General features: G+C 40.4%; 1 protein-coding gene across 2 annotated transcripts in view; it reads right to left on the bottom strand.

The window, feature by feature from the left end:
• adad1 (adenosine deaminase domain containing 1 (testis-specific)) overlaps nt 1-14,282 on the bottom strand; it is a 33,279-nt gene that overhangs the window by 10,840 nt on the left and 8,157 nt on the right. The window contains exons 8-13 of one of the 2 annotated variants that reach the window (XM_050041827.1): nt 13,582-13,752; nt 13,223-13,298; nt 12,880-13,036; nt 8,036-8,270; nt 7,571-7,703; nt 6,529-7,248 (exon numbers count right to left, since the gene is read on the bottom strand). In XM_050041827.1, coding sequence (XP_049897784.1) covers nt 7,135-7,248; nt 7,571-7,703; nt 8,036-8,270; nt 12,880-13,036; nt 13,223-13,298; nt 13,582-13,752 — 886 coding nt within the window. In that variant the 3' untranslated portion in view covers nt 6,529-7,134. Of the gene's footprint in view, nt 1-6,528; nt 7,249-7,570; nt 7,704-8,035; nt 8,271-12,879; nt 13,037-13,222; nt 13,299-13,581; nt 13,753-14,282 lie in introns of those variants that run through there. The other variant, XM_050041828.1, reaches the window with a different exon arrangement.

The following is a 14,282-nucleotide window of genomic DNA, read 5'->3' as shown; positions in this document are numbered from 1 at the left end:
TCCCGCAGTGCTTAGCAAGTTGTGCCAAAAGGTAAATCCACTTATTTTTGCCTACGTTGGCAGGTTAGTTGTTTTTTGGCATCATAAGATAGTAGTGTGGCAGCCAAGATACATATATATATTTTTAAATCAACTACTTTTTAAAAGTCATACATGTCATTCCTATGGTCTGAAATTATTCAAAAACATGAACAACTCTCCCAAATCAAAAAGCTAGAGTATTAAAACTAAAATTTGTGATGTCATATGGTAGAAAGTCTGGAGCTGCTCCACAGACAATGACATGGGAAAGATGTTCTAGACGACACTAAGGGTTTGGGTATAGAAGAACAAAATCGTTCTCTAGGTCCACAAAATCAAGCTGCCATTCTTTGTGAAACAGCTCTAGACTTTATACCCATCACAAGTTTGAGACTTACTTCTCTGGTTTCTGGCTTTGACAGCGTGGAGCTCATGTTCACAAATATTGATTGAACTTTCCCAGGCATATTGGAATTCTTAATTTAGGTGGTGCTCCCCTTTAATAGCTGTCTGGTTCCCCACCAACCCCCCAAATTTCCACTCTTAAATCTTATCTTAAAGACCCATGCGTTTAAAGGGATAGTGCACCCAAAAATGAAAATTCACCTATTATCTACTCACCCATATGCCGAGGGAGGCTCAGGTGAAGTTTTAGAGTCCTCACAACACTTGCGGAGATCCAAGGGGAGAGGGGGTAGCAACACAACTCCACCTAATGGAGGCTTAGGGTGCCCCAGATTCAAACGTCCAAAAACACATAATTGAAACCACAAAATATCTCCATACTGCTCGTCCGTAGTGATCCAAGTGTCCTGAAGCCCTGACATAAGTTGTTTGGAAAAACGTCATTTAGCCTCACTGTAGCCTGTAGCTCTAACTGCCTCTCTGTACACGGCGTTCACATGTGAACGCTTGCGTGCAAGACCAGCGAAAGCACGTGAACACACATGAACGCGTGCCCATGTCTCGGTCTCACGCAAGCGCACACATGTGAACGCAGTGTACAGAGAGGCAGTTAGAGCTACAGGCTACAGTGAGGCTAAAAAGAGTTCAAATGACATTTTTCCAAACAACTTTTTATGTCGGGGCTTCAGGACACTTGGATCACTACGGACGAGCAGTATGGAGATATTCTGTTGTTTCAGTTCTGTGTTTTTGGACGTTTGAATCTGGGACGCCGTAAGCCTCCACTAGGTGAGTTGTGTTGCTACCCCCTCTCCCCTTGGATCTCCGCAAGTGTTGTGAGGACTCTAAAACTTCACCTGAGCCTCCCTCGGCATATGGGTGAGTAGATAATAGGTGAATTTTCATTTTCGGGTGCACTATCCCTTTAAGTCGCCATAATCATTAAAGCTACAGTTGGTAACGTCCATGAACGTAACCTTGTCATATTTGCTTAAACTGTCATTACATCCACACAGTGTTTAATGAAACAGGCAGTTTGTAAAAAATACGTTCCTCCTAATACTGCTTCTAATGGCCTTTGCTAGAATCTACTACATCTAATGGAAAACAACCAATCAGAGACAAAGAGCCTTTAATGCAGCTGTCATTCATGTCAATTACTGGTCTTAAACTGCAGTCAAACTGTCAAACTAGGCAGCGCTGGTGAAATATGAATCAAGATTCTGTTAGTGCATTGCCCTTTTCTTGCCTTGATTGTTTTCAGAAACATTTTTCAGTGTATTATTCAGCTTTAAAATGAGAATGTGATCCGGCTGCTGTGTCGGAAACAGTCAAGTGAAGTACCAAGCACCGCCCACCGGCCAGAGCAACGCTCTCATTTGACAGCTAAACAGTACCCTAATAACTGTTCTGAAATCGCGAGATGAAAATAGACAATGCAATAACGGAATCTTGATTCATATTTGATAAGCTGCTTAGTTAGTTGTTTTTCATTCTCTTGTTAACATCATTAGAAGCAAACTGAGAGGGCAGAGGAAAATGATTTTTTCCACAGATCATGTCTCATGTATGTCTGTGTGGATATAGTGAGTTTCAACAAATATGACAAAATTATTTTCCAAAGGTTACCAACTGCAGCTTTAACATGAAGACATGACTGCTTTTATTTTTTATCTTTTACACAGATTCACCTCTGTATTTTCATTTTAATTATTTTAAAGTGTTTTACATGCTGCATTCACTAATAGCAGGATCTCACTACACTGTAAACACAGACTCCAGACACCTAGATTATTTGGATTGTGAAGAAAAGGCCTGTTTGAGGATTATAAGGCAGGATTGGAGGACAGTGCACCCGCAAAACTTAAAAGCATGTTTGAGTGTTATTTGCAGCACTGGATGACACAGTGTGTTGTTTGTCATAGCCTTCCACTGTTATATTAATGAGCCTTTTCAGCTCTGAAGCTCATATTGCCAGAATACCATTTTTCAGTGGGTTCTAAAAGAACCATATGATCATTGTAACAGCATACGAAATGATTCATAGAGGCATTTCCTGATATGCCACCTACGTGGTTACGTTATGTTGAAGTTTAGTCAACTAAAACTGTTAAGGTGATAGGGCACAGTATGGTTTCCAAAATGTCATGCAATCAGATCAATGCAATAACAGTAAAGGGTAAATGGACTTGCTTTTGAGAGGTGCCTTTCTGTCTTCTTCCAACTACTCAAATCATTTCTACACTACAGGCCAGAGTTGTAGTCATAGTTTTGTATTTCTTATTAGCTTTTATTTTTATTTTGTTTCCAATTTCTGTTTTCAGTTCAGTTTGCAAGTCAGTCTAGTTCCAGTTAGTTTCCAGAGTAGGTTTGTTTCAGTTTTGTCTTTAATGTTCAAAGTGATAGCTCAGATTGAGCAGATTATAGAAAGAGGGGTTGTATGATGTACTTATTCATAGACAATACAAACAGTAAATGGCTGTCGACACGCCCCCAGTTTGGGAAGCAGGCTGGAGTCTGGTGTGGAGACTGAGAAATCTACTGCTGTGGAGTCCCACTTTAAAAAATTAATATCAGTTTAAGTGTACGCTATATTGAGAGTATTGTCACTGTTATACCTTGATGTCAGACAGTAGCCCCTTTAACACTGCCAGATTTTCGGCGAATGTTGGGCTGTTTTGCCGACAAAACAGCCCGACGGGAATAGTAAAGGACGGGCCGACTTACGAGAGAATCGCCGAAGGACTGACCAGCCGCGGCTTCCCTCACACGTCACTGTTTACGTCACACGCTAAGCTACACGTTTTGTTACTTGCTCACGCCCCCCATTGCCCCGAAAAAGGCACATTCTGTAAAAACAAAAGTAGGCAGGCGGCATTTTGCTGCACTCCCCGATTTTATTTTTATACTGCCAATGCTGAAACAAGACTGATTGGGCTTTCCCGCAAATTTGCACAATTCCTGTTTAAAAAGGGCGACAGATTTCCAAAAGTAAAATGAAGCCGTTACATCACTCTCTTCAAAGCCAGACTCCATTAAGAAAAACAGTGATTTAACATTAGTGAACACAGGAGCTGCTGGTCTATCACTGCCTGGATCAGTTGGTTTGTGTTATTGTGTGACTTTGGCGTTTTAACGGGTTAGTCACATAATAACACAAACAAACTAACTGATCGCAGCAGCAGTTGACCAGCTGCTCCCACGGTCAGTGAGCTAAAATGACTGTTTTTCTCAATACAGTCTGGTGGCTTTGACAAGAGCATAGATGGGTAACTGAAGCCATTGACAGCTCCCCCTTTGACAGAAAGGTAAAGCGGTGAAAATATTCTCAATATGGCATACACTTAAAGTGATGTTGATTTTTTTAGGTAGGACTTTTTGGGGGGCTAAAATATGTTTTGTTGCTGACCCCATCCATAGCAGTAGATTGCTTAGCTTTCATGTCCAGCTTGATTCACCAAAGTGGGGGCGTGCAGACTGACATCTACTGTATGTAATACACTGACTATGGAAAAGTACCTCAAACAACCCCTACTTCAAAAAATGCAAACTATCCCTTTAAATATTTTAAAGTTTAGTTTTTTACTGTTTTAGGTATTAGTTTTATGTTTGTTTTTATAATATGGGGGAGTATTTGTCAGTGGCAAGATTAAGGAAGTTCAGATGCAAACACAACGGTTTGTGAAGGCATGCAGACATCCCAGTTTCAATCAACATATGCACCAATGACTCCTCGTGCTTCTTGTGCTGATAAACTTGTCCAAATTGACAAAGACTAAAACTGAAGACATTTCCTGTATATTTTTATTTTATTTTCCTTACTTTTGTAAGTACACAATATTATTTTAGTTAGTTTGTCATCTTATTCTAAAGTCTAGTTTCTTTTTATTTCAGTTAATAACAATGTTTTCTCACCTGGTTTTAGTTTTTTGCTGCACGAACACAAACACTGCAAATTGATCCAGAGACCAAAAGATGGCATAGGGGGTACCAGGACAGTCACTTCCCCCGAAAGCACTAATTTATAATTTGAATAGTTAGTGCCTGTCTTTTAAATGTATTTGAAAGGGGTTTTTTTTACCATCATTTCATATAATGTTATGTCACTTTCTTAGAATGATGGGTCCCCTGATGTGATTTGTTCTATCTTTTATTGAACACATGATTCATGAGATAAAATGGCAGGAAAAAAAAGCAACCCTGAGGCATGTGGATTTCTGAATCAAGCCACGATTTACAAGAATGCAGCACATATTACTACACATCCTTCTGCACAGCACCTCAAGCATAGGTGCTCCAGCTTCTAAGAGCTCAGGTCTCAAACGTTTTCACTTTGTAACCACATCAATAGAGTTGCATATCCTGTTTATCTCTAAACCTACTAGTATCACCTCAGTGACTGATGCCACACAAAAAAAAAAGAAAGATGGCCTCATATCTATCTTACACTGCATCTGTTAGGGGGAACGGAATCAGTAACTTAACTTCTGATGTAAAAACCTGCCACATAAATAAATACTAATATTAATAACAATGTCCACAGGGGCAAACCTTTACATTAAAGTCTACTGACAACATTAAAACAAAAGATTCCAGTCCAACACAAGAATACAAGAGAAGGCAACATTTAATCACATGTAGCACTTTCAGATTCAGCCAAGATCACAGTGCTAAAATACTGTGGTTGCCATTTTACAGAAAAGTCAACTGAGTTGGCGGCTTGATGTTAGACAAAATACACACAACATAGCAATAATGAAGTCTTAAAAGTGGACGACGATAAGGGAGAATACTTGGAAGACTATCTCTGATTTACAGGGCAACCAATGACTTGTCTTGATCAAAACTTTCCCTGCTAACTACAAAAACAACAGAGGAATTTACAACAAAAAATAGTTACAACAATGAACTTACTGCAGCAGGAAAGAGGGCAACTTACATACAGTGCCTTTACACAACGTGGTATTTTAGTATAATCTGAATCATACCAACACTACTTTGTTCATGTGCTGCTGTTAAGGTTCCCCCCCTGCAACATTATTTAAAACAGAAAAACAAAGGCATCAGCTTTAGACATCACCTCAGGGGATCTGCACAACCGGAGCAGAACCTAACCAGTCAAAAGTTATACATATTCCAATTAAACTAAGCAGCACTGCTCAATCGCTTGATAAATTGCCACACAAACCGTGCAAAGTTCTATCAGGGTTTGGTGCACTGCATTACACTTACAAAGATCACACTCTGCACTGCATATGATGCAAACGCGAGAACATATAAAAGGAGACAAGTAAGTATGAAACCTGGAGCTGTACATACAACCGAAAGGCTTGATCCTCGAACACAAGCTTCCTCAATGCACTGACAATTCCTTCTTTCGCCCAAAGCAGTAGGAAGTAAACACACCACTCCATTCACAAGGCTGCTCAACACTTTAAGAGTAAATGATCCACTGCATAGCATACACAGGAAACCAAAGCATTTCCTGTGTGCGTATATGTAATAACAGAGTGAGGCACATCAACAGTTTGCATCAACATGGGGGTCAACCGGTTTGTATCTGGTGACGAGCAGCCTGATCTTCACATAATGCAGTCTGCATTTTTGCAGTGCAAATCTCTGGATATCCAAGGTCATTTTGCATCTGAGATGCGAAATCAGCACTTCCCAACGGTGAAATGCTGGTAAATTGAGGCCAGTTCACACGGGATAGTGTGCATTAACTTTTCTTTCTAAATAAAATGGTTTATTATCTACTGTGTTCTCTCTCTCTCTTCCTGTCACTAATAGTGTCTTTCTCTTGTGCATTACCCAGATGAAGCAGTAGATAAACAGACAGTCTCTGAGCAGCGTTCTGATTGTGGTCCTGTTATCACAGCTTCAAAGAGTTTTTCTTTTTTGAAATTCTAATTTGCTGTAGGTTTTGGTGGACTTGAAATAGCGAAACAAGTGCTCAGTTCCGACCTTGAGAGTTTTCTTGGTAATTTTTGTATTTCTTCAAAATAAAAATGAACTGAATACCAACTTTTGAGCTTGGAATGATTTATTTTATTGATTTAAATCCATGTGATAGCCAATCGCACTGTTCAGTATCAAGTGTTTAGTCAAACGGCTGAATATGGACCAAAAATGTTATTTTCTCCAAAGAGTGGAAAACACAAACAGTAACTTATTGAGACCAAACTCAGGTCTTTTATGAAACAATCATGACCTCATTAACTTAAATACTCCAGAGCCCTCAGGGCCATAATGAGAAGTTCACAAGTAGCAAACCAAAGTTATGATTACACATTGTACATGGTCATTATGATTACACACAAAAGCATGTAATACTTTAAAATAATTCAACAGTAAAACAATGAACAAAATAACTATTACCCTGATTAAGGTCTGTAGTGGGCTGCAACAGAAGTTGTTTGCCTCTACAAATGTCTCTTTTATACAAATTTAAAGTATCTGTATTCCTCTTTTGAAAACCCGACCTAGCCCTGAGGGTCACAGACCACAAACAGAGTTCACAAACACAAAACCTCTCTTAAACATGAACAGAGATTAACTCTAATCTCTTCAGAAAACACAACAGAAATGTCTTACTAGCTTGGTAAAGGCTCACAGAAACAACTGATTGTTGTAAACTGAACTTGATTTTAAAAATCTGAACACAATGGCTTTCAGTGATAACGTGTTTTTTCTTTTTTTCTTTTTTTTTTACATGCTGAAGTTATCACTAACCGACAGCTTGACCAGCCAGGAACCAAAGCCCTGTTTGTACAGGTACGCCCTCAGCACGTTCTTGGCCTCCTGGTACGGCTTCGCCATCCTCTTCAGTGAAAAAATAACAATAGAAGTAAGGCGAATAACCACGAACCTTACAAATAATTTTCCTAAAGTACACACACAGCAGTCCTCACAAAGCTGATTTTAAATGTGAAATGACAACGTGAAGTTAGGAGTGAGCAATATGCCTGAGACAAATAAATTCATTATCTGTCAAACTAAACACTGGGAATTGTACCATATGCAAGTGTGTTGATTAATTTTGAAACTACAGGGTGTGCTTTTGTTTACAAATAAAGTGAACGTCAGAGGATCAGTGTTGCAACCTGTGTAAATGCCGTATTACAAGTGTTACTGTTGAGGTTACCTTGGCTTCTCTGTAGGAGCTTGTGGCCAGCAGGTCCTGCCGCTGGGCCTCTTTGGCCACCAACTTGAAGCGGTGCAGCATCGCGGCTTTGCACAGACGGCTTGCAAGAGCAGAGCCACTCTTAAAGGGGGATCTACAACAAAAGAATCAGTGTAAAGAAAAAGCTTTAATGTAATCACAGACAAAGCTAACAAAACAGGAAATTCAAAGTAAATCCCAAAGCAGTCAGTGTCAAGGGAACTTCATGAGCTCAGGAACACACTGCAGTTAATCCCACAGCTGGTATCCTGCCAATTACATTTCCAGGCTGCCTTGTTTCAAACTTGGAATAAAAGTAATCATTATCTTTATCTCAGTAAGCTCTGCAGTTATTTATGAATTTTGGATAATTGCAATCCAATCCAGTCTCTCAACAGTCTGCGAGCGGAAAACCCTCCTGCCAACTTCCTATACAGTCATCCTTACTCCTCTATGGTCTTGCCCTCCAGGCCATCCACAACTTCCAGAGAGCTGTCTCCTTCGCACCAGTTGATACAGTAGGTCGACTGGCTTTTGTCGGTGCTGTTGGCAGCCACAGAGGGCACCAGGCTGATGTGGGGCCTCATCATGCAGTAGAACATGGGCAGCTGGGAGGTGATCCCCTCCACACGCTGGCTCACAGACATTTTCATGCCACGGATATCACTGCAGCCAAGGTCACCTGTAAGATATTAAAAGATAATATGTTTTAGCAGACACCCTTGTGCAGTAACACTTGATCACTGGATTCTCTTTCTACAGCCTGGGGATTGTGAAAATTTTACTCTAGATCAGTGGCTCCAAAATGGTGGATCGCGGGTCCATTCTGAATGCACCGCAAGTGACTCGCAAACATGTCAGGTTTGTAAAAAACACACTTTATATTTATGTACAGTGAATTTCCGGCACAGAGTTTTATTTTGAAGTGCCGTTTCCAGCTGTAGAGTGAGTGAACAACAGACAGCTACTTAACAGAGACAACAAACTAGCTTGATGACATGGCCAAACGCAAGTATAACGTTGAATGTATTAAACCGTGTGGACCTTAAACTAATGACAAAGGGCAAATCTCGACCCCCTGACTGGACCAGTTGGGAACCACTGCTCTAGATAGTGGCATTGCATCAAATCCATCTTGTGTTTTAGTTGTGCAACAGGCTGCAGACCTCATTTATCCCTTATTTCATCAAACTGCTAAATAAAATAAGAAGATGCAGGGTTTTTCCTGCATGGAGAATTACAAGGCAGCCTCCAGTCAAATTCACCCCCGCTACCAGCTCTTGATAAAAGTCTGACGTGTGTAACACTATTTTCTAACAAGTGCTGCACTTGGTGGATTTCTGTCATTTGTAACTGCAAATGCGGCAGTGCGCTGATGTGGTGGTGGTGTATCATAATCAGCACAGTGCACTGGGAAAGGCACTGCCATAATTGCCAGAGACAGAGAACAGAACCATCTGTATTGGACCACAGCAAAGCGGGAGCACAGGGCCTCACAGTGTTTCTGCTGGTAACATCTTTGCCACCACAACAGAAAAAAACATCACCAAAGAAAACAACACTCCTCCTCACTGCCATTTGCTGATAGTTTATTATCGCTAGTCTTTACATGCTGTTGCAAATGGCAGTCGGATTCTGCCTTTGTAAACGCCACTCTATGGGCCTTAAAAGACTTCTATGAGATATGACATTAGTTCATTACGATACATAAAAATATGACTGAGAAAAAGGCAAAAAATTGAAAATAAGAAGTAAAATAATCAAAATAAATTCCATCAAAAATAATAGGCTGCCTTTAAAAGGTGTCCTGTCAAAGTGTGTAAGAGGAGATACATTATTTTTAAATGCTTTAATAAATGAGGAGACCTACAATTGTGCACTTGTGTAATACAATATTGCCAGCACCATCTTTTCTTCTTCTTTTTTTTTCAAGAGTTTCCATTTATCAGCATCTGTGGTCATGACTCAGCCTCAAACATAGCTTAACCTGTCATGTGATATGCTACTTCAGAACAAAACACATGGCCTATTACTGGGACCACAACTGCAAAACTGCACAAAACCAAAACTGCAGGTGAACATTTAATATCCAGGAATTCACATAACACACAGCTGACTTTCCATGTAAAAATTTGGCTACATTTCATAAATAGTTGTACAAATTTTCTTCAATCATATAATTAAATCGTACTCGTAAAATAAATTTCTTGTACCAAGTGTTTGCTTAAGCCAGTTGAAGGCAAGGTACACATGCAGTTGTGTGCACATGTTCAGGATGGTACTACCTCCACCTCATTTTGAGCCAGGAAAAACCCTGAGGTGCCCCTTTTTGTGTTTGTACCTGACATGATTATGGAAATAAAAGTAGGGTTCTTTGTAGGTCAGGGGGATGTTAGTGCAGTTAGTCAGGAAATGAGTTGTAAGGTTTCAGCCGTTCAAAGAAAGGCAGCCACCTGTACTGTCTGTCAGAAGATAAATGTTAACCTATAAAACAGAATGCGCTCTAGCAGTTAGTTTGTAATTTTGTACTCTTCCTGAATGCTTTTAGTGTGTACTGTATGTGTGTGTGCGTTTGTCTGTACTTTGTCTACTGCAGTCGTGCATTCGACGACAGTAACAATTTAATTCATCAGTCATGTAGTTGTGCTTCGGTCAAGTGGTATCTTCATTTTTTAATGACTGTCAGTATATTTACATTTCCACACATATCCAATACAACTGATTTTGGAGTTTCCCTCTCTCATAGATGGGGCAAATGTGGGTCATATACCACTATGATTCTGAAAAGGGGAGGAGTCACATGGAAAATCTATCTTACCGTGCTGTCTTCTGTAAGAACTGACTTGGAAACTTGAGTAGGATATTTTCACACCTGTTGTAGTTATCTTTTGTCAAACAGAGGATTTTAAAATCGGGGAATTTCTTTGCTAGTTGTGTCACAAGTGCATGAGCGAGCAGCTTCAAATCTACAGGCTGCCAACATCAGTTGTCTGAATAGACAGACCTGACGCGGTGTTACCTAAGTGCCTATTTTTGGATTCACCGTTTCCTTGAGAGAATGTGGGGCTGTCCGTAAGCTCGTCTCAGTCACAGCTACTTTCAAATGCTTCCATGGCAACACTGGTGTTATGCTTTATCTTACCATCAGGGCTTTTCCTGCTTTTTGCCTTCTTTTTTTTTTTTTTAAACTAGGAAAATATTTCCAATGTACGCCAGGTCTTCAGCCAATGCGAGAGGCACTATCTGTCTATAGTACAGGCCAGCTATGGTTAAAGACATGATTAAAAAAAGGATTTTACCAACAAGATGTCATACAACAAATGTTACAAAGAGTAATTTTTGCATAACACCTAATTTGTTATGCTATTTGAAGCCTGACGTAGATCCTTTTTTAAGTCAGATCAAAGGTACCAGAAAAACCAGACCAGCGATTCAATCCAACCCCATAGAACAGCCCTTTTTAAAATCAGCTAAAACTCTTATGTGTTTTGACATCAATAAGATCCAACCTTGCTTAAGCAGAGAGCAAGTACTGAGCTGAGACCCACAATGAGAAACAACTTCCTGTTTACATTTTATTTGTCTGATCAACTTCCCCTCCTAACTTTATTAGGCATATCCTACTGACTTTCACAATGATCTCTTAGGTGTTAGGAGGGATAGAGATCACAAGCAGGGTCCTGCATCAGGTCAGGTAAGGTTCTGGGTTAAACAAAGAACATGGGGATAGGATCGCAGGTGCTGGATGATGAATATATTAACATGAAATGAAAATATTAATCTAATGTTTTGATCCTCTGACTGCTGACTCTGTATGTTGCATATGTCTTCTGCGCCACCTGGAATACGAGAGCCACTTCAATCAGGTGCATTCCCCACTGACACATTAACTGTGGGGATGTGTGGATCGATATTATGACAATGAGCAAACTATTCATGTAACTGTATTCCCTGAATTACCTTTATTTCAAAATATATTATCTTAGTTGTATAAAAAGGACCCTAAATGGTCACTTTAATATGCTGCCTATCCAAATTATTTGAACAGGGATTGTAGGATTTGCAGTTTCAAGGTCAGGCAGTGGATCTTGTGTCGACGTCAAGTTCTTCTGGCTGTAGGTGGCTATACCACCTGTATACTGTAGACACAGCTTTAAAAAAGAAGTGGTGAGGAGCAACGATCTCAATTAGAGGCGGAGTATGTGATTCTAATCCAATACACTTTTTGTCAAATTCCGCAGCTACATTCTCCTCACAGTCTGCTTGCTGTCTGAAATCCACAGAGCATTATCAAGAAAGAGAGATGACCGAGAATCAGCCACAGAGGAGAAGGTCAGACAAACAAAAAATTTAAAATAAGGGATATGATCAGGCCAGGGCAAACAGCCGCTTTAATGTCAGTGAGGCAACAGAAAGCTGCTGATACGGCCAGCTGGTAGGAGACGTTGCAGTCTGGTATCAGACCCTCAGCCCTGAGGTTTGCTTTGGCTGTATAAGTTGCTACAGCAGCTAACTGAAAGCTAACCGAAAGTCTGTGGGTTCTTCCAAATTGCGCTTTCAGTCAGCTGACTCACCCGTTGTAACTGTTGTTGCCTTGGCAATGCGCCTCCATGAGTTTGGAGGGACAAGCCTCTGAAGGAGCATGTGTGTTTGTTTGGGTTTTGAGTCTGGTTAGTAACAGTCTCTCCAGAATCATGGACTGCACATTTAAGTTAAAGTCTTGGAACTGTGACTCACTCTGAAATCAGGTTACCAGTTTTGGGATGGTTTATATTTTTGTATCGTCATATGTATGTATTTCTTCTCTTTGTGACTGAGGTGACTGGGAGAGACGGGGTGAGTGGGTCGCTGTACTTTTTGTTGACCACCCTCTTCTTTGTCTGCTGTGATCATTTTAATATGTTTTTTTTAAGTTTTTATAAGTTTGTGCACGTTATGATAATGACTTTTCATAAGTAAATTTATTTAACACACTTTTGGATCTCAGCGTGTCACATAAGTTAACCAGGCCCAGCCTCAGCCTCTCTGTTTTCTGCTGTCACTATAGTTATCATTGTCTGGTCTTACTATAATATCTCACCTTACAACACCTGTGGAGTGATTCTACTGTTGCATTTGGACTCAATGGTAATACATTTAATGCTCTTCATAATTCTTTATTGTTGCCAAAATGGTCAGGCTTTGGAAAAGGTAGCACTGACTTGAAATAGGGAGGCTGCCTTTAAATTCCTTCTGTCGGAAAAACCCTGATAATTTCAGTGTAAGGTGCATGACTTGACTTGCTGACTTGCCTATGAGGATGCTTTGGACATAGACGGGCTCGATGAAGTGGCTGAGCAAGGCTCCCTGGTATCCTAGCACCTGCCACTGAGTGAGCTTGTCTGTGGCGGACATGCTGACTGCCTTGGAGGCAGAGTGATCAAAGGCTGACGAGAAAACTGAGAACACCTTTAAAAGGAACAAATCAATCTGTAGTTATGCAGCGAAAAAGGAAACAGTGGCAATGCTATTTACATTATGATTCCGTGATGTGTTTAGAAATATGCAACTCTACTTTTGTTGAATATATTATAAAAGAAACTTCCACTAGATAAAAGAATGTAAAAGATAAGATATATATAACATATACATCACCTTGCCCTCCACTGACAGGTGCAGGCTGATCTCATTGTTGACTTGCCATGCTGAAATGGAGAGCGGGTTCAGGCGCCTGAGAATAGAGTACAGAGCTGAAGAAAAGCATCATTGCATTTGTACAAACATTACTTATGCTACTTAACCATGATTTGGCATTTCTGTGGCTCTTATAAAGACCTAACTGCTAACAATCACAGCCTTATAAGGTCGAGTGCAAAGCAACTCCCAGTATTAGGTTGTCATGACATTTCTCTTACTCGTGTTCCTGAAACTATCACATCACTTGATCTGCAGTGCCTCATGAGATAACAGCGTTCAGAAACTCTAAAGGATGAGGCTTATAGTCTAAAACTCACAGCGTGGAGGGAATCTGAGCGGCACCCTTTGGTAGTTGGTTCACATAGAGGTGCAGGGTGATGCCACTCCTCAGGCTGAGGAGGCCGCTGCTGCTGTTCTTTTGGAAGATGGACTTCTCCTTCAAATTGGCGTGATTGCTGAAGAACAGCAGCAGGTGCCGGTACAGGAACCTGACAGCACAGCATGAGAATGGCTCATTATGATGCAACATCACAAATATGAGCAGTAACAGTGACTAGAAGTGAAGAGCTACTGTTAGAGGGGAAAAAAAGGCTTTCATGTCTTCCCCTATAGTCACGTAAAACAATACTACAGCTATAGAGGTGTGAGATGAGGGTGAACCATCTTCAAAGGAGCAATATTCATGCATCCTAAAAGTGAAATACTCCTTACACATATTTTACTTCAGGGCTGTCCCCAAAAAGTCGACCAGAAGGGTCATGAGTCGGCAAGATCTCATTGGTCGCTTAGTTGCAGAAAAAGAAATAAAAAAACTTGAAACTCAATTAGGAGCTGTTCCTTGTCAAAATAAATCCAAACCTATCTGACTAGACCATGTGGGAATTTAATTTGAAAGGACAGACACAGGAAGTGTCCACGCTCAGCAGTCAGACAGGAGTCAGGTTAATTTCCAGGGCTGGTACCTGCGGTTATTCCACAGGCTAGTTAATAACATGTCGGGCAGGAAATCTAAAGTGTG

The sequence above is a fragment of the Epinephelus moara genome, chromosome 4 (genome assembly GCF_006386435.1).
Source record: "Epinephelus moara isolate mb chromosome 4, YSFRI_EMoa_1.0, whole genome shotgun sequence".
NCBI classification, from domain to species: Eukaryota; Metazoa; Chordata; class Actinopteri; order Perciformes; family Serranidae; genus Epinephelus; species Epinephelus moara.
This window is presented reverse-complemented; position numbering and strand designations above follow the sequence as displayed.